The 21,670-nt window shown below is 34.4% G+C and overlaps 2 protein-coding genes across 2 annotated transcripts; one reads left to right on the forward strand and one right to left on the reverse strand.

Annotated features, from left to right (window-relative positions):
• Positions 1 to 1,292: 1,292 nt before the first annotated feature.
• On the reverse strand, positions 1,293 to 20,081 carry LOC132700080 (putative inorganic phosphate cotransporter). The gene is given in 11 exon segments (XM_060667199.1): positions 1,293 to 1,474; positions 1,529 to 1,773; positions 13,737 to 13,840; positions 14,379 to 14,551; positions 14,608 to 14,852; positions 15,350 to 15,482; positions 17,889 to 18,038; positions 18,104 to 18,324; positions 18,380 to 18,692; positions 19,243 to 19,382; positions 19,908 to 20,081. Coding segments are annotated over 11 exon segments (1,977 nt in total). The 5' UTR covers positions 19,987 to 20,081; the 3' UTR covers positions 1,293 to 1,300.
• Positions 10,153 to 12,143, forward strand: LOC132699667 (putative inorganic phosphate cotransporter). The gene is made up of 6 exons (XM_060666512.1): positions 10,153 to 10,246; positions 10,296 to 10,516; positions 10,568 to 10,717; positions 10,775 to 10,907; positions 11,612 to 11,856; positions 11,919 to 12,143. Exons 1-6 carry the CDS (start codon positions 10,186 to 10,188, stop codon positions 12,096 to 12,098), a joined length of 990 nt encoding a protein of 329 aa, XP_060522495.1. The 5' UTR covers positions 10,153 to 10,185; the 3' UTR covers positions 12,099 to 12,143.
• Positions 20,082 to 21,670: the final 1,589 nt, after the last annotated feature.

Raw genomic sequence — 21,670 nt, forward strand, 5'->3', positions numbered from 1 at the left:
AAGGCATAGAAGCCTGTGAAGAGTACCTAGGGGTTGCATTAACTGTCTGAGCGGAATCCTCTGGAGTAAAAATATATCGAAACGTAGGAAATACAATATATATAACACTCTAATTAAAAGTAACTTAATGTATGGTTCAAAAACTTGGAGAATGACAGAAAAACATAAAAGATTAACAGAATCAACTGAAATAGATGCACTTAGAAGACCAACAAGATTATCAAGAACGAGAAAGAGTTTGCAATGAAAGTATTCACCAACAAATGGTACTTTAAGATACAATCATAACTCGAATGGAAACAACTGATCTGGTACGGCCGCGTACAGCATATGAACGACTACAGATTACCTAAACAAAAAATGAATTGGATACCACGCCACCCAAAAAAAAGAGGGCGCCCAAAAAGAACATGGCATGAGGGAGTTCGCAAAGCAATGGTCTAGAGAAACTTAGACGATGACCAATGGGAGGGAATTGGTTCTCTCAATTATTTCAACCGTAACGCACAAAACATGTTTACTATGACTCGCAGCTTGTTATCTTTATTCTACAGGCCTTTTCGCATGTGAAATTGACGCAACTTGGAGTGGCAAATTCCGAAATCATTATCTACGCTTATTCCTACATGATTATCTATCACAAAATCTACAAATGATAAATTGAAAAAAACCTTTACATTTCTTTAGAAAAAGGAATAATCGACGTGTCACTGGGCTTATGTTAAGGCAAACCAGCAAATAATACTACCGTCATTTTTACTATAGTTTTTCGAATTTTAGTTTATCATCTCTCTCCGTGGACCAGCTCAGCGACAATGAAAATGCCGCCGTCATAATTTTGAACTTATCAAACATCTTTGTCGCATTGACGTTGTTCAAAATACCGATAAAACAAGTTCTTATCTGTAATCTTTCAACAAATGCATTATTGTATTTTTCACGCCTGTAGAATTTAACATGTTCAGTCTTAGACTGATCGTTGGAATTAAGCCTTATATTGTCAGAAAGGAGCAGTGGAGAACTTGACTAATATTATCCAAAAAATCAAAAAGTAGGTAGTTACAATCATAACTCGAATGGAAACAACTGATGTGTGTAGTTGTGGCATTGGTCCATGAGAAGAATTGCTACAACACAAGATTGTTCATTTGGTCATCCTTTTCTTTATTCAAGGATTTTCAGGTTTCAGTTTCCAATCTAAGTTGATGAATCAGCTATGGCAATATTAAAGGCAAGGTTGTAGTAAAAATAATTTATTATCACGTTTGAACACAAAGCAAGTAACGGTCAGATCTTCTCACTAATTCGAAGTTAAACTTATTATAGACCCTTTCTTTAGCCTCTCTATGATAGGATCTTTTGGACCGTCCCACAACTGTCGTTCGCCTGAAGCGAATATTCCATACATGGTCGCAGAAACGACATACGTGCCGGCTGAAATTAGGAATACCGTCCTCCATTGAGCCAGGTTGCTCTAAAAAAATCCAAATTGCAATACAATTAGGTGGAAGATGGTACACTGGTTTACTTGATCCGTCACCACAAATTGTACTAAGATTGGGGAGAGAATGGCGATTCCTTGACCGACCATATTAGTGAAACCCATCATGATTCCAGAGAATCACGGCGACAAGTCCATCAGATTTACCACGGCACCATTTTGAAGCGATCCCATGAATATATTAATGAATACCAGCAGAATTACGGATATATAGGCGTGGTCCGCCGTCACGAAACTCATACCTACTAGACACAAGGCGATTCCGTAACAACCTAAAGCCAAAACCAAGAACTTTTTCAATGTATAATAATAATAATAATTCTGTCTGTGTTCTGTCAATGTGGTTGAATGAATTAAACGCTACGTTAGGCGCAAGAGGGGTAAAATCAGAAGAATAGAACGGAATGAAAATAGTTTTTGTTGTTTTTTAAAGAGTAAATATGTAATGCTTTCCTCATAGTCATTAAATGTGAACATCACAGTAGCTGTAACCTAACCAAAGCATTGTAAAACTGGAAAAAGAAAAAAAACGTTCTGTTCTGTTGTCGGTGGAGATGGATGGCGTTTAAGTTAACTTTGTTTCGCAGTGTTGAATATAAAATATATGTAAAACTGATATGTATAATATCGAATAATTTAAGGAGTGATTTTATATTTCTGACGGGAGATGGTTAATTGTACCACATTTGCGGACAATTTTCATGAAAATTTTGATTACTTATTCTTATTAGAACAAAAGCATTGACTGCATTTGGATTGAAAAGGAAACCATTCAAATATAATTTACAGATCATAAAATAAGCATCACAAAATATTATTTTAAATATTTAAATTACCATTTAAACAAATTATACATTTAAAACAAAGAGGCGATCATTATGAATTTTAAGGATAGTCCATTTTTTCTCTTAACACTATCCTTAGTCTATAAAGTTCAATTTCTTAATTTCAGGCACATAGAATATTAATGTAACAGGGTTTCTTATACTCGTAAAACAAAATATTTTTATTGCAATTAAATTTGCTTTGAATTAATAATATCTTACTTAAAATAAAACGAACAGGTTTTTTTCAATCCTACTATTACTAAGGTTTTGGTAATAAAATGGAAGTAAATTATAAAGAATATTTTATTGTGATTTTTCACCCCTTCTTGATTGCACTATTTTGTACTGCTTAATTTTATACAGACCTTATATGATATTTACATACTATATTGCGTGTTTGCTTATCGCCAATTAAAAAAAAAACTATTTTTATAACCAACAAGAAAATGTTTACAAAAACTTGGAGATACTGAAAATGCAAATAGCGGTCACTTCCTAACAAGAGAAGTGGACTACTGAGAAGGTGCCGACGACGCTAATGGCGTTGTTCCATTGGCTGCTAAAAGTCACATGACAGCAGACCCTCTTTTCTTTTTACAATGTTAAATAAATCTTTCAGAAGTAACAACCGACAGCCCTTAAAATATAAACGTTCAAGTTTGACTAATGCTGTCATCTTATTGTTATAAGAGAACGAAAAAACGTCCTTTTGTAGTCAGCAAGTAATCATTTTTTTTAAACATAACTCCGTTTAAAACAATACAAACAATACAATATAGGAAAGAAGAAAATCCATGATGCTTCGAAGTGACTAAATTAATAATTTATAAACAAATAAATACAAAATATTTTCAAATGTACCTAAAATGTTATATCTTGATTAGTTAAATTGTCAACAATTGATTTATTACAAGGTGATTTCTTGTGCATTTCAAAACCCATTTTTTTCTGAGTGTACATTTATAAGGATCAATTTAAGTATTTGTTTATTACAATATGCATATTAGTCGTAGTTATTTCTGTAGTCCTTTAGCCCTTTCAAGCAAATGAAAGAAAAAATTATAAATAATGAATTTTTATCATAAGCGTGCGTATATCTGCATTTAATGTATATTGTTTTTGTTTTATTTGCATGTAGTTTGTGAATGAAATTTTATCTCTCAACAACTGTTCAACGAAAGAAATATTCATTCATTAACGCTCGAAATATAAGAGAGGTCACAAAATATTTTAATATGCTAAAATTGCTAAAATTAATGATTTTATTTTAATAAAATTAAATTTTTTTGTTAAAAACCGGATTTTTTTAAAATCGAATAACATTAGTAGTGAAATATTTGTTTAACAATAATTCGAGGAAAATAATTATGTTTACATTATATTTAATTAACCCTGATGTTACGAGGTGCAACAATTAAAATATCCTTTTTAATATTTTAAAATAACTTAAACAATTTTAAATAAAAACAAATTATGGCTTTTTATTTTATTTCTTTTTTATATGGTTAGTAAAGTAAAAAAAGACGGCAATACCAAAATACATTTTTGAAAATGTGTACAATACGTTATTTCAACTATAAGCAAATATTCTGCACTTTTTTTCTATTTAACGATTTTTGAAACATCGCACAAAAACTTTTGCCTGAAATTAATATCTACTTTTGAATCAATGTTCTTATATCGGGGAGTTTCTAGCACTTGCGAGCTTATATTTTTGATTTGAAATATTTGCCCTGATTTTAACTTGCAGGTCAGTTTCAATTATATTTTCTTCGATTTTCAAATGTTAGATTAGATAATGAGACTATTTTTGTTTGTAGTTTAGCGTCCAGGATTTTGATGCAAGTGATAAAATAAAAGTTACTTTATATTGTGATATTAATGTGAATCAACTGTAAATATTTCCCAAATAGTTTAACAGATCTGAGGAAGCTAGATCTGTTCAATTAGAAAAATTTTTACAGTCCGTCTGAATTTGTTTGCCACTATCTCGAGAGCATTAAAAATAAAAATTAATTAAAAATTATCTGTCAATTTCCATCCCTACGGTCGACGCAGTTGCGAGATAAAAAATAATAAGTTTTGTCTATTGCTGTTAATTGCGACAAGCGTCTTGACCTCCAAAAAATTGCTAATCAACGAAACGTATTCCGAAGGGTGTTGGAATTATAGACTTCGAGAGTTAAACGCGATAAGATATTTTAATCGCTGAAAAGCGCTAATTATTTTTTTTTGTTTAAAAATATTCCGTCAAAACAGCTCACTATCAAAACACAAGGTCTGGGTGAAAAGGATTATTTTCATGCGGGACTACCGTACGGTTTAATGATTAGCACTGGATATAAAATTATTCATAACCTTTTATCTCGGTTTATTTTACTTAATAACTTTTTACAATCCCTGTACAAACTTCTCCGTTGGTGCATTAATATCCTGTACTGGTTTCGTCATCTTTTTTTCTCCATGGCAACCAAACCGATATTCTGGAACGATTGCCTTAAAGGTGAGAGTCCTTAGGTGGATGGTCAAATTAGATTTCAAGAATTCCAATGCAATTTGAAATAAAAAATGTCTCTACACAAATGTTGCAAGGGAGAGCTAAGCATTTAGGATTTATAGGTTAATAAGTTTTGCACATTTTGGGTTTGGGTTTATTATCCACAAAACTTAAAAAAAATAGATGTCCAAAACATCCGAAGCAATTATAGTAGATATAGATGTATAGATAGATGTATAGATGTATAGATAGATAGATAGATGTAAAAGGAGACATTTTTATTCTAACCAATAAAATAACAATGGAATATTGAATGCATAGCAAAAATTGAATATAAGGAGTGTTGAAATGATAGTAACTAACCAAGTCACTGAATGTGTTAGTTTACTGATATTTTTTATTGATATTTGAATGTAAAATTGACATGGCCGTCAAAAAATATCTCCCTAAACTTGTATAGAGATCTGGAAACATATAACGTTAATAGTAATAATATGATTTTATTGAAAATACTTTTTTTTCTATTTTTCTATTAATATTAGTTTTTCTATTTTTTGAACTGAGGTGGCTTTTACTTGATGAAAATCCATTTCTCACAATTAAATTAGAACAAAAAATGTTCAGATTTTCACAGTTATTCATTACCTTATGACAGCTTACTCGACTACGCCGTGCCTTTACCAAATGCATAATATGAGAATATCCCGACATCTATGTACACAATCAGGTAGAAATGTTTCGAAACATCTATCTAAATTTGGTCTTAAGATTGCTTTTCAAAACTGAAAACACTATTGGAAATTTTTTAAAAAACAATAAAACTAAATCACGAAAAACTCAAATGTCCGGAGTCTACAAGTTGAAGTTTGGATCATGTCCCAAAATTTATATCTGAACATAAAAGAGAGTATAAAAATAAAAATTCGGATTCTGACCATGCCGTTCATTTAATTTAATGAAGCAAAAAGCAAAAAACCTACATTTGAGACATTCGAATCTATTACTGAATGACCAATTGTATTTAAAGGCGTCTCCGTTGTTAAATTTAAATTTATAACTCTACACCGGTATATTGCCATATTTTGTATTAGATAAAGCCACGGTATTGTCGAAAGAGTTGTCATAAAGTAATAAATAACTGTGAAAATCTGAACATTTTTTGTTCTAATTTAATTGTGTCTTCTATTTCTGTAAAATTTTCTTAAATTTTTGATTTTATCTCCTTTTTATCCCGTTTTAAGAAAAAATAAAAGGGGATTTCATAAGTACATGTAGTAGTAACAGTGCAGCCTGAATTGGAACAAATATTGTTCTATCGATACTACGTAATGGTTGCTTGAAGGTGGTAGACACTGATTCAGTAGAAATACTAAAAGGATGTGAAACTTTCATTGTCTTCATTTTTAACTTACACAACGTTTCGGATAGTTCTACATACTAGGCGACAGCGTTCATCCATGACGGAGTCGTGTGCAGTCAAGCGTGAAGTTGTTCAACTAGAATGCCAGCATTGGTGCGCCTTATTAGAGGTTGCAAATTGTTGGTATATCCACGCTTGGATTGCTGAAGATGTTTTCATTATTTCTAATGAAAACTGCTTCTTTAAATTTGCGCTCTCTGTGAACAACCCGCGCTCTGGACCATTTTATGTTGTGTTGTTTGGTCCACACATGTTCTGCGTTACCTAATTTTTGCGTTTCACCCTTCATTGTATATTTCTTAAGTTCTTCAACTCTTATTCTTAGAGGTCGCTTGGTGTCGCGAATATATGACTCTCCGCATTCACAGGGTATCTGGTAGATACACTCTTTCTCTTGAGTCGACGTTTCACGCTTTGTTTTTGTGAGTACACTTCTTATGTTGTTCCAGATTTAACTTGATATTGTTTATCTTTTCTGATATTCCTTTCACGTATGGGATCGTCAATAGAGAAAGAGTATCTACCTCACATGGTTCCGGTGTTGTTTTCCGCTTACAGTTTGTTATTATTTTGTTTATAGATTTTTCGGAGTAACCGTTTTGAAGCAAATCCTTTTTAATATTATTTAATTTTTTGCACAGTGTTTTAATTGTTCCTAGTTTGATGACTTCAGAATGGTTAGACTCAAAATTTAGATATTGTCTTGTGTGATTAGGTTTCCTATATACAGACGTGTTAATAGAACCATTATTTCTACTCACTAGGACGTTTTACTATACTATACTACACAATAATAATGTAATGATAATGTAAGCATTATATCAAAGCACTGACTACATTAGACGTTCTGAAGAACCTCCTAAATTGAAGAAAATAATTGACAATACCGGTACTAAAATTTTTCCATATCAGCCGATTTGAAATGTTATTGGATCAGTATACGATGAGAAATGATTTTGTTGTCGGGGCAGCATCAACATAATATCGAGACAATAGTATCTACACAACAATATTCTGCAAAACAATGATTTTGCCGCCAATTATTACGTATTCCACTTATTTCCGTTTACCGATAAGCTTCGATATGAATTAAGAAAATCTGTAAGTCTCTGTCTATAGATCGTTCGTGTTCATCTGGAAATCCGAAACTCGTTCATATATAAGTACATCTCGTTTCCTAGTTGGGACCACAAGTGCTTCGGTTTGTTTCAGCTAACCATCAAACGTTACGCGTCGAATTCCACCAAATCGTCTCCGTTTACGACTTCGACATGGAGAAAAGTGCGAAAGGGAAACCGTTGAGTAAGTAGTTGTCAGTAATTTAAAACGGACGTTTTGAGGAGACTTGTTTCGCAGGCGCCCAATTCGGAAAACGGCACATACAGGCGATCTTGATGTTTTTCTGCATAACGATAGAGTTCGCTTCGAGAAATATCCTTAACGTTGCTATAGTATCCATGACCGATCCTGATGCTTCGTCCAATCCAGACGTACCCGTAAGTTAATCTTTTTGACCGAAATAAACTCTTATTTGTGAGCCCCAGTTCATTTATACCTCTTTGTGCCTTCTTATTGCCCTGTTGTATCTTAACCTTGATCAAAAGATAACCAAACTTTAGCGAGAAGAAATTGTTGAATCATTAGCCTAGGATTAAAAATTGGTTAGTTAGTGCGCCCTTCGTGTACATAGTTTTTTGTGGAATCTTTATTTTAAATACATTTCCAGATGGATTTAGATAAGTTTACCTCAAATGAAGATTTTAATGAAATGTTGTTTAGGCCTCTCTCTACATATGATTACCGATATTTTCATTAAAATCATTTGCTATTTGAACCAAACACTCGTTTTTTTTTTCTACAATGTAAAAATGTTTTTCCCGATATCCAAAAGACCTTTTCTTCAACTTTATTGAACGCACAGAAGCACAATGATAAGATTTTACAGTACTTATCAGTATAAAAAATAAAATCTTTTAAAATTTTCTTTTGGAAACCGCATGCGTTGCTTCAATGGTTTAAAAAACAATGTGCAAGATGCTGCGCATATATTGCCAAGTGTAGATAACTCGAAGTTAACGGAACTCGTTTCGGCAAAACTCACTTCGATTTAAATTTGACACTAGTTTGGAGTAAACTTATTCCAAATTGAATGAGTCTTATTCGGAACAAGAGAATTGCCTTGCCTTAGATTTACAACTTAAGTAAAAGTTTTGTAATTGTAAGAAATAGAATTTCTCTTTATTTGGTAAGAGAAAACTTGAAAACTATATTGAGAAATTTTTTGGACATAATATTCGGTCTAGATAATAAAAAAAAATTCTGGATAGTCCGCGGTTTGGCAACTAATTTTTTTTTATCGAGAATTATAAGTATTTTTCCGTGTAGATCGCTATCACTGCATAAGCATTAATTGTATTAGATTTATTACCAACCAACCGAAGGTAAATAATAATAAGGCGTATGATATACGTTTTGGCATAGGCATTGAAAATTTATCTTTAGCGTTATTTACGCATTTATACAGAAAAGAAAACAATTAACATATCACGACTAATTGAAACGAATGTTAAGTTGTAGGACTTTGATCGTTATCGTTGTTGAATTGATCAGCTTGGGCCGTTACACTAATGTAAAAAGTCACTTACTTTATTATTTAGTTTGATTAATTTGGGTATGCGTGCCATTTGAAATTTTGAATTGAAAAAGTTTTGATATTGTGTCGATATGACAAACAATCTGTATCTGCAAGATCTAAATTAAGTTAATTATTGAACTATTATAACTAAGGTTATATTCCTTCTCTCCAATTTTGATAACATACACGTAAAAAGAAACAAAAAACTGTCAATTTAAATTAGTTCTCAATCAAATGGTTTCGAAAATACCTTCAGGACAAAGTCTCTTACGATATATTTTTTAAGATTTCAATATATACAATTTTGATCCCCTTTTGACGGTATAATGAAAAAAAAAATCAAAATCCATGAGGTCATCTACCGAAAAAAAAATTATTTTAGCTAAATAAAAGTGATTTAGATGTGGTGTGAATTTAATTTAGTTACATTTGGTTTATCATAGTTGACCTAATGGTTGGGGTTTTGTTTAAACTAACTAGTATTTTTAAAACAGTCACAATTATGAAATAACAGATGTACCCGACAATGGGTTTGTCGCAATGCGAAATTATGAAGCAAACAAATTTTTAATTTATTTGTTAGATTGTTATCGCTATATAAACGAAAGGAAAACAACTAACATATCACGACGTGTAAACTAATTAAAACGAATTATAAATTGTCGGATCGTTATCGTTGTTGAATTGATTTGGACCCTTACACTAATGAAAAAATTCACTTACTTATTGCAAAATATACTTCTAGTCTTTATTTTATTATTTCGTTAATTTTCTTATTTTGATTAATTTGGGTATGGGTGTAATCTGAAATTTTGAAAAAGTTTTCATATTGCGTCGAAATCACAAACAATCTGTATGTGCAAGATCTAAACTAACCGGCAAGTATTAAAAAAAAAGAGTAACACCAGGAAAATATGAAACTGGCATGGTGGAATTTTAGTTGCACAGACTATAAAGATTTATATTAAATGGAGAAAGGTCTCCAAGTGAAGATAGTACACACCACTCAAACTTTGCTTCCACGTGTTTATATGCTGTCATAATATTTTCCAGACTTACGATTGGGACGACACCAATATTATATTATCCTCGTTTTCATGGGGATACATAATCCTCCAAGTGTTGGCGGGCCAAATGGGCATAAGCCACGGCTACAAGTGGGTGGTTTGCGCTGCAATGGGGGTCAATTCCGTTGCGTCTTGCTTAATACCATTCTTAGCGGCCCAATGGGGTTCCGCTGGAGTCATGGGTACCCGCGTGGTCCAAGGAATGGCTCAGGGTTTCTTCTTTCCCATCGCTCATATTATGATAGGCAAATGGGCACCGGAAAATGAAAGAAGTCGTATGACCACGTTCGTTTACATCGGTAAATCGGCTTTCCACATTGTTGGCTCCTTAATGAAGAGATGTTTTAGGAGTCGGAGTTGGTGGGGTGATATCGGGACCCATTACGGGATACCTGAGCGGCTCGTCGTGGGGATGGCCGTCGGTATTTTACGTTTTCGGCGCTATGGGGTTACTGTGGTGCCTCGCATGGAGTTGGGCGGGTTACGACAGCCCAGCAACCCACCCAACGATTAGTCTTTCGGAAAGGAAGTACATCGAGGAGTCGTTGGGCCAACACGAAGACAAAGGGGTAAGAGGTAAAAGCAGAAAGTGATTTTTACATTAGGTTTTGTCACTTTAGTCGATCCCCACACCGTGGAAAGCGATTTTCACGTCGATTCATTACTGGGCGGTTGTAGTCGCTTTTCTGGGGTCAGCGTACGGTAACATCTTCATCACCACCGAGACGTCTCAATATTTAGTGAACGTGATGAATTTAAGCGTCGAATGGGTAAGTGTGAAGGAAATATTTGCTCCGGGTGTGGGGATTCACGTAATTGCGTTTCAGAATGGGTTGGTGAACGCGCTACCCTATATAGCGGCCATTGTAACTCTACCTCTTTACGGATACGCTTCGGATAAGATTATCGAAAGGCAATGGTTGACGCGCGTAAACGCAAGGCGCTTCTTTCAACTCTACGGTGAGCAACTAATTTATTTTAATTATAATGTGATCTCATCAGATAATGGTTGTCGAATGGCTGATAAAAACGGACCATCAGAATTATCTGTAGACTATCAACGAGTGCATTATCGTATTTTTCAATGACGTTCGCAGAACTTGAGAAACTTGAAAAGCATGATTCTTACGTCACTCCAACTTTTGCTCCTAACACATGATAGTTTCAATTTCTTGGGACTTGAAGTGTCTTATCTTATTCCTATTTTTCACAAAACGCTTTTATTAGTTTCATTGTAAATTGTAATTTTACTCTAGAGAATAAGAGTTAAAGTAAAGTCGTTCCCCACTGTATTTCATCGTTGTTTGAAAGGTTCTTGCTTAGATAAACCCAGTATAATCTCAGCATCCATCACCGACTACTACTTAAATACAATTTACTTATACTAATTTCCCTCAGTGTTCTTCTCCAATAAATAAATTTATGGATGGTATCATAGTGCTTTTTCTCCATCCATCCTTTTTGAAAGCAATTCTGCATTTGAAAATACTGTCTCTATTGTTAAGATGAATCTCAAACTTTCTCTGGTAAATGAAGAAATTTAAATAAAAGGAGTTCCATTCTGATCTCTTTGAAAAGTACAACTCATATATGGCGATAATTCATCACAGTTTAAAAGTTGGGTTTTGATTAAGAGTACTTCAAATAATGTTTTTCAATTGCAGGCAGCTACGTACAAGCCATAGTATTAGCCTGGATGGCATTCCTGAACGAATCGCAGGTTGCCTTAGCCATAGTCTTGCCCATAATAGGAAATGCAGCGATCTGTGGCATTCTATACGGCAGCGATGTTAATCTCATCGATTTATCTCCGAGGTTCGCGGGGGTAACTCACGGATTTTCCAACACGTTGTCGTCCGCCATCGCTATGCTCGCACCCATCGTAGTGCAATATACCGTAACCGACATGGTAAGTTTCAACCATAGATATTACGAACTACATTTAAGAGAATTTCTGTTTACGAATTTCAGTCTGATCCAACCCAATGGAGAATACCTTTCTTAGTGGCTTCTCTGGGATATGCGGTGACGTCAACGTTCTTTGGGTTTTTCGCATCCGGCGACAGACAATGGTGGGATGCCGGGTCCAAAGATCAATCGGAAACTACCGACAAGCCTGTGGAGATTATAGATCTTGAGAATGTGATATAAGTTATTTTAAATGTTAAAGTTCAAAGTTTTTATTTGTTGTAAAATAAACCGTCATTTTCAAAGAATTTTATTTTTCAGCTTTGTAAGTAAAAGTTGATTGCTGGGAATATTTCCAAGGGATTCTTGTTTCTACTATTTGAGCCGATCAACTCTGATGAACTTGAAAGTACGATTGGGTACACAAAAAAAAACCGGAATCATTTTTTATAAACCATATATTGTTTTGAAAATCACAGAACGACCTTATCCCCTTCAAAATACTGTCTATTACAACTAATACATTTGTCCCAGCGGTGCTTCCACTGTTCGAAACATTTTTTATATTCATCTTTGGCTATTGCCGACAGCTCATCCCTCGTTTTTTTCTCGACCTCTTCAATGTTGTCAAATCGCTGTCCTTTCATGTTCCTTTTCATACGTGGAAATAAGAAGAAGTCACACGGAGCGAGATCAGGCGAGTAAGGTGCATGGGGCAGAGGAACCATGCCATTTTTAGCCAAAAACTGCTTAAGAGAAATGGCTGTGTGTGCAGGTGCATTATCGTGGGGAAAGAACTAGTACCCTGTCCGCCAAAAAATGGAGTCTTTTTTGTCGAATACTGTTGCGCAATCTTCTTAAAACTTCCAGATAAAAAGCTTGATTAACGGTCTCACCTGGTGGAACGAACTCTGCATGAACTACGCCGTTGATGTAGAAAAAGCAAATCAGAATTGTTTTGATGTTTGATTTGACCTGACGACATTTTTTTGGACGGGGAGACAGTGACGTCTTCCATTGGCTGGACTATTGCTTCGTTTCTGGATCGTAACCATAGCACCATGACTCGTCACCAGTAATGAAAAATGAAAATGAAAATCTGGATCCGTTTCAAGCTGTTGAATCAAAGCACGACATGTTGCAACTCGATGTTCTTTTTGCATGTCAGTCAGAACACGAGGAACAAACTTGGCAGCAACTCTTTTCATTCCCAAATCTTCAGTTAAAATTCGCTGAACCGTGCTCCAAGACAACCCACTAATCTTTGATAATTGTTCAATTGTTTGTCGACGGTCTGTGAGCACAAATTCTCGAACCTTTTAAATATTTTCGTCGATTCGAGCAGTTGATGGACGTCCAGAACGAGGTCGGTCATCAATTGACTCGTCGCCATTTTTGAATTGAACAAACCACTGGTGCACTTGAGTTTTTCCCATCGCATCGTCTTTATAAGCTGTTTTTAGCATTGAAACAGTTTCAGCAGCACTTTTACCGAGCAGAAAACAAAATTTCACAGCTGCACTTTGTTCTTTTAAAATTGACATCGAAAAAAACGAAATAATGGCAAAAAATGGCACTGCAAGTGAACAAAACAAGTTAAATTTAAAACGAAGGTGGCGTTGAACTCGCAATAAGTTGTACTATCCACAACCCAGCGGCAGAAAGGTGTACTATACGAGCTCTGCGCGCGGCAATTCAATTCCGTTTTTTTATGGGTACCCCCTCGTATAGCAATCCTTTGCTGTTTTCTATCTTCCAGATCATCTATGATTTATTTGATACTAAGTAAACAAATATTTAGCCGTAGTATTTTCTATCTATATATTTATAGGTTCTTGTGTGTGATTTTGTGCTGTGACCAGTCAGTCTGTTGCGGCACACCTGTCCTGTCAAGTTCAGCTCTAGTATCAAGTCCTTTATTTGGTTGGTGGAATATGCCCTTCAGATTATCAACCTCCATGATGTCTCTGAGATTGAATTGTCCACTAGACATACACAAATAAGGTTTGTATTGCTCGTGCCTAATATGTCATTAAATATTTTCTCTCCAAGCGATTGCCAGAGATAGTCAGTTGTGTCCCCTGCACTCTTTCTTCCTAGAAGGTTCTTGCGTTGTCCTTTAGGCCATAGGCCACCTTATTTTGGACACCCTAATAGTGATAGTGCCTCTGGACAACTTCTTAGGGGCTTGGAGCAGCACAGTGACGACTTCAACGCCTTCACTGCGACCTACCATAGTACAGGATTTTTCTGTGCCTAAGTCGTTTTCTATTTATATAATGAACCTGTCAGTTTGTGCAGATCGTTCATTAGGTATTTCGTACGATTTATAATTAATTTTGGGGTTGACAGAAGTTACTGTTTATGTATCTTCAATCAAAATTCAATAAAATTATCCTCTATTATAGAACTATATGCTCCTGTCAGTTTAGTTCGTGGGTACTAGCAAAAATCTTAAAGGTTGTATTGAAAATAATTTATTATCACGATTGAACACAACACGTAACAGTCAGATCTTCTCACTAATTTGCAGTTAAGCTTATCACAGATACTTTTTTTATCCTCTCCAGGTTTGGGTCTTTCGGACCGTCCCATGACTCCCGTTTGCCCGAAGCAAATATTCCATACAAAGTCGCAGATACAATATACGCTCCCGCTGATATGAGGAATATCGTCCTCCATTGAGCCAAGCTGCTCTAAAAAAATATCCAAATTGAAATTCGCGTAGGCGGAATACGGAAAGCTATTTTACTTGATCCTTCACCATTAGCTGTACTAAGAGAGGAGAGAGAATGCCTATGCCTTGACCGGTTCCATTAGTGAAGCCCATCATGATTCCAGAGAATCTCGGCGACAGGTCCATTAAATTGACCGTGGCGCCGTTTTGAATCGATCCAGTGAATATATTCATGAATACCAGCATGATTACGGATATATAGGCGTAGTCCTTGGTAACGAAGCTCATAATTATCAGGCACACGGCGATTCCGTAACAACCTAACGTCAAAGGATTTGATATCAACAATATTTAAATTATGAACAACTAAATGCACAAAACGCAAAAAGCAGCAGAGTTTAAAATAATCCAACTATACGCACTTGTATCAGCAAATTGACAGGAGACTAGAAATGAAAGACAATATTTTTTCGTCAACTTCCCCTGAAGTACTGGGATATATTTTGGTCGATTGCATTAAAAATTAAGTTAAGTTTAAACTGAAAATGTTTATAATTTTCAGACCTACAATACTGCATCGTTAGATAAAAAAAGGCAAATAACATGTTTGCACTAAATAAAAAGTACGATAATGACGCAAGATCATAAAATATGTGTGAGTTACAACAAAGTTTTAATGGAATAAAAAAAACATCGGATTCAAAATGGTGAGGGTGGAGAAAAATTTCAAACTTTTCAATTTAAATAAAAAATAAAGAGTGTCAAATGGGAATCAAAAAACTTGCTTAACTACTAATTCCAATAAATTATTACTCACCGCTCAATTGGAATAATCTCCTTGTATTCACCCTTGATAGTATCTTTTTCTTAATTAGGTAGTCTGAAAGGGCACCACATAGGAAAACGCTGGCTACGTTTCCGACTGTTGGAAGAGCATTGGTTAATCCGTTCTAAAATGAGTAAAAATGACTAATTTCTGGCTCCCGGAGATCATGTTTATTTTCCTTTCTTTTCTAAATATTTGTTATTTCTTACGTTTGATGTAAAAAAATGGTGAGGAAATCCACTGGCCAATAAGTGTTTCAAAGTGGAAGTTTCGATAAATGTGTGAAAGAAGGAAAAAACAAGAGAATTTACACTCTAAACAGGGTTATTCACGGTGAGTGTCGTATTAGACGTTAATGGTGAGTGACTTGCGGTAAAAACCTGAAATATTGGTTACCTATGTTAGCTAATATGAGCTACGTATTATATTATACTCGAAACGTACATCGACTTTCGTTTTTGAAATGAATAACCCCGTATATTATTACATTTTAATCATAACCATTTTCGGAGATAAGAAATTTGGCAAACAAACGACCTGATATAAAATAATACATTCTTTCACAATTCGTACAGCGAAACACTTGTATTTTTGGTTGCAGTTCTATATTAAATTCCTTTATTATAATATAGTCCGAGACTTAACTTATCTCGTATAGGGCGTTCATAAGATAGAGCCGTATTTTCAGGATATAAAAACACATGTTACGTGGAAATTTTAAATTGAACACACCATATTGAAAATGAGCAATTAACTTTTCGTCTATAAGTAGCGAACTATGGTATATCTATTTTTACTTTTTCAGGTTATGAGCGAAAAGCCAAAATATTGCAATTAAAGCTAATTAAAGTAATCACATTTCCTCTGGGCATCAGGCTCTGACCGGCCATTTATTTGAGAAAGCGAGATGGCACATAATTATGCAAACGCAGATATTTTGAATTTGTTTTATACTTATGGTGAGTGTCAAAGAATTGTTTCAATTGTCTCAATGTATGAGAGACAGTTTAAATAAATTAAAGCCAAATTTTCGAAACCTACAAAGAACGCAACCTCCTAAACCTGTTACAAACTCAGAAGAAAATGAAACCAACCATTCCGAACATTAAATACGATTTTGTCATATCTTATTGCTCCATTCATTGGATATTGAATTAACATAGTATGCATAATTAGAAAATAATTACTTTACAATCTCGTCTTCCTGACTTGTAGAGTTTTGTGAGATGATACATATTTTTTTAATTTTCACGTGAGGGTATTTTGAACAGAAGGAATAATCATTTTTGGTCATCAGAAAATCCAAAATTTATACAGGAAAGGCGATTTCAACATCCATTTAGTTTTAACGTGTTTTGTTTGATGATGGATAATAAAATAGACAATAGACAGTAGACAATTTGCCATTAGGGTTACATCGCAGTACCAACGTGACGGAGCTCAGGCTCATAGCACAAATAGAGTAAGTCGAGAACTTACAGTACATGTTTGAAAACTCATGGATAAGGAGTTTAGGTCCACGGAATTGCGACCTTTGGGGAGATATTAAAGAAAGAGTATATAAAACTGCAATTAGAAGATTTGGAATGCCGTGTCAGGCAGGCTTTTCAACAAATCAATTCAAACGAAATTCAAAGAAGGGCAACAGTTTCCAATGTTATGAAGTCAATTCAAGCATAATATCGGGCTGTACGTAATTAAAAACAAATTAAAACCGTTTAGTAGTCTTTAACAATAATTTTGTGTATAACGGTTTCTATGAATATTTTGTTGGCATGCATGTCCTTCCAGTTTACAATTACTCATTTGAACGCGCTAAGCTAATTTATGTCAAAGGGAAATTTGTTTACAAAAAACGACACCATGGCTGGCTGGAGATTGCTACACAGATGAAATGTGATTACTTTAATTCGCTTTAATTGCAATGTTTTGGGTTTTTGCTTATAACTCGAAAATCAGTAAAACAGATGTACCATAGTTTGGTGCTTGTAGATGGCAAATTAATTGCTGATTTACGTGCCAATATAAAATATGGTATGTTCTATTAAAACTTCCCACGTAACATGGATTTTTATATCTTGCTAATTGGGCCTTATCTTACGAACGCTCTGTACGCGATAAGTTGATTCTCATACTATATTATGATAAAGCAGTTTAATTGACAAGCGCAATCAAAAATGCAAGAGTTTAGCTGTACTTGCGCAAATTATTATTTTATATCGGTTTTTTGTTGTTAAATTTTTTAAAAAGTATTTTTTATCTCAGAAAATGTTCAAGATAGGTATGGCGAAACGAAAGTTGATATGCGTTACAAGTAAATCTGGCAACACCGCATGTAACCATCGTTTTAGTCATTCTACATAAACGTCTAATAGGTCATTAATGATATTAATAGGACAGAAGCATTATTGTCCCTTAGATATATGAATATACTGGTTCCTGTATACTGTAATGTAAAAGGGACTTTATTTTTCGAACCACTTTGGATGTGGCTACTCTGTATACAGGATCAAAATAAAAAACTACTTACCGATTGAATGTCAAATTCCATTGCGTATCTCAAATATGTGGGTGTCTCTGTCATCGTCAATGCATAACCCCAAACAGTTCCCGTGTAAGCGAAAACGACCGCCCAGAAATGAATATTGGTGAAAATTTTCACCCAGGGAGTGGGAATTTTCTGAAATCATCGCGACATCTTAGTTAAATCCAAAATTTGCTAGCCTGACGGTCTAACTAGTTTACCTCTGTCTGTTTCTGCTGTCCGAGGGACACTTCTATGTATTTCTTTTCCTCTATTGTGATACTTGGATGTTGTTCGGGGCTGCTGTGGGCGAATATTAACCAAACGACGCACCAAGCCGCCCCCAGACCGCCGAATACGTAGAAATATAAGGGCCAACCCACAGCCGACGAAGCTGTATATCCAATTAAAATCGACGCTATTATAGTACCCAAGGATACTCCTAAAATTCAAATTTATAACCTGACCGTGTATGCGAATTAGTATTAATGACTCACCTGCATAAACTACGGCAGACAAGAAAGTTCTTTCTTCAGCTGGTGCCCACCTACCCAGCAAATTATGTGACGAAGGGAATAGAAATCCTTGCATCAGTCCTTGTATGACTCTGCAGATTATGACGCCTGCAGATCCCAACCAGTCAGCGGCAAACGGTATCATTGTGAATGCCACGGTGTTTAGGAAAAATGTGACGGCGAGGAAATATTTTGCACCGTATTTCTTCCCCAGGTATCCAGCCAAGACTTGCAGCCACAGGTAACCCCAGAAGAATGACGACAGTATAATGCTTGTGTTGTCCCAATCATAAACCTGTAAAACCATAAAGTGATGATTGGTTAAAAATTATCTTGTGGCCTGCCAAGGGATGTTGATATTGAATGCAAAAATAAATGCAATGATAAGTGAATAGTTTAAACAAATCTTAGCTTAAATCCGTCAAACAACCATTAGAAACACATAGTAACTTAAAATATTAGATGTGGCTACATAATAATCTTTTATTTTGCAAATATTTGTTGCTAAATTTTGCTATACGTGATTTAAATCTACCAACACGGATTACAAAAATCAAAGACCTTGATTTGTAGCCTGTAGTTGACGGGTTTTCGAGAAACTTGGAGAATACAAAGGACCTTCTTTTGTATGTGTAGATATCCTTAAAATGTTTGTTGATAAACATGATTTATTGTTCTCGCGACACTGCATGTGCTAGAATTTCCTATTTGGTATAGTCCCCGTTTGCTAGTTATAAAAAACAAGTGATAACAACAACGAATTCAATAATATTTCTTAAAATGTGATTTGATTCAAAAGTTTTTCAGTTAATGTAAGTAACTATATTCTGAACGAATTCGTTTACCTTTACGTCTGAATTTGAGCTGGCTGTTTTGTCGGTCATAGCAACAATGGCTATGGATAAGCCGGTTCTCATTCCGATTCCAATTGTCATGCCAATGAAGATTAAGACAATTGTCACATGTCGTGCTTCGATTGCTGGCCCTAAAATGAGGGTTTAACCCGCCAGAATTACAGAGTAGCAATTTTAAAATTTTTCTTGAAAAACAAAAAACGTTTTCTAATAAAAACCTGAAATTTGTACCTTTTAAATTAAATTAGCAGAACTTTCTAGAAGGGAATTTCATACACGTAATGCAGATCACATTAGACGACACAAAGAACGAAGTTTTTCATCACAAATACTTTTACAAAAAATACCTCAAGTTGAATTAAAAATTCCGTTTTCTGTTATTCCATTATATTATTTAAATTTTTGTAACAAACTTTATTAATGACGCTTATAAGAAAATCCAATCCTGTTTGAAAATCGACTTTTTCAATTATTTCTGGTAATAATAATAAATTAATAAGAAACTTGCTAAAAAAGATATTGCAGTAACAATTTTAAAAAGCCATAAAAAAGGAATACATCAGTTTTCAAAATTCTTAAAGGGATATAATATAGCTGATATATTATTATATTCATTATTCTACATTCTTTATATATCGTTGAAGGAAATATTTTACCTTTGCTTTCCTGATAGTAAACGCTCGCATGCCTAACTTTTTCAGGCCGGTGTTCATGCGGTTCATGTTTGTCAGACATTTTCTTCCCGCAGTTACTTTGTTACCAGCTTTTTAAAAAATTGGTTCTCTGCTGACTGAATCTATTCAAAGATTCAAAACTGCAGTATCGATCAATTTATAAGTGTCCACTGATAATTATTGTTACGTTAGTGTTCTAATTATCGATCTATGTTACTCGTCATCGTTGTTAAATATTTGTCGAGTCCACTTATAGATAAACTGAAACGAATGTTATGGATTTCAAGGCACCTTTACAAAAAAAATATTCGTTCACCACCGACAGTATGCTGCTAGGCAGCAACTACTTTCTGAAAAATCGTTGACATATTTAGAATGTTTTTAGGATAGACAAATTTCCAAATTTGTTATTATCTGCCCTTTGAGGACAAGTGAATCGAATCAGGTATCGACAGGAAGTGTTTTTTGTTATCATTTTTTAAATAATTACATTACATGAAAACTTTGTTTTTTTAAAAAAAATTTCTTTAAAACAAAAAAAAACGGTATAATGGTCCTCAATATGCGTATTGATTCAAGGTCGAAATTTACAAATGAAATCAAGCAAAAAAGCGAACAAAATCGCGAAAATGGAATGATGGTTTTCAATAGTACGGTGGTGAACAAAAATGTATTGGTCAGAAGAAGATAAGAGAAAGTGTGGACCGAAATGAAAGAAAAAGAAGGCAGGTGTTAAAAGTACTGAACGAAAGGAAAGAAAGAAAGAAGTGAGCAGAGAAAATAAAGAACGCTTGAAGGAAAATAACAGCGAAATATTTTACTATTTCTGTTTTTTATACCATTACTGTTGTTTTGGTGCTTTATCAGTTTGACATTGGTCGATTATTGGATCTAAAAAATACGCAATTGTCCGTTGACATTTCTTATCTTCTGACTTCTGGCAAACCATTCTCTCAAAATTCCGCCGGTAACAAAGTAAATAATCTGATATACTCAATTGCAACTTGAAAGCGGTTTGAAGATTGTCGAATTGATAATATGTAATCAGTAAACTATAAACAAAAAAGTAAATAATTCGATTCTCTTACGTAATTAAAATATTTAGAATATAACACACAACATTTTGTAAGGTGAAGTTAATTTTTAATAATGTTTGTAAATGGTAACAAATATTTAAATCTAAAAAATAACAATTATTTAGGTTGTAGTTATCGATGTTGGCTTATTAAAGGCTAGGAGAAGACAACTCTGATCACAAATTACCTGGTCCTCCAGGTTCGGGGTTGGTGCGATGGACTGGTCCTTTATCACTAGGAAAATTACAAATTACGAAAAATCTGGGCGATGTCTCGGAATCTCGGGCGCATTAAATGGAAAACGAAATAATACTAAGGAATGGAATATGATTTGGGATACATGGAACGTGTCAGAAGTCGACAAACTAAAAATAGACATAATATTGTTAACCGAAACAAAACGCCAAGGAAATGGATCAGATCTCGGAGATGCTAGTTAATATTGAAACAGAACACGTAAAAATAGAAGAAGAAACAGTAAGCAGAGCGGATACCAAACTGAAAAATGGAAAGTCATGTGGACCAGAGGGAATATACTCAGAATTATTAAAAAGCGGCACTGCGAAACTAATGACAGCGTTAATATGGAGCTTTAACAAGTGCCTGAATAGTCAGGAAGTTCCTGGTCAAAGGAAAGTATTTCTACAAAAAAGGCCACACAGCGGAGTG

This window comes from Cylas formicarius, unplaced genomic scaffold (assembly GCF_029955315.1).
Source record: "Cylas formicarius isolate icCylForm1 unplaced genomic scaffold, icCylForm1.1 PGA_scaffold_3__17_contigs__length_32017465, whole genome shotgun sequence".
Taxonomy (NCBI): domain Eukaryota; kingdom Metazoa; phylum Arthropoda; class Insecta; order Coleoptera; family Brentidae; genus Cylas; species Cylas formicarius.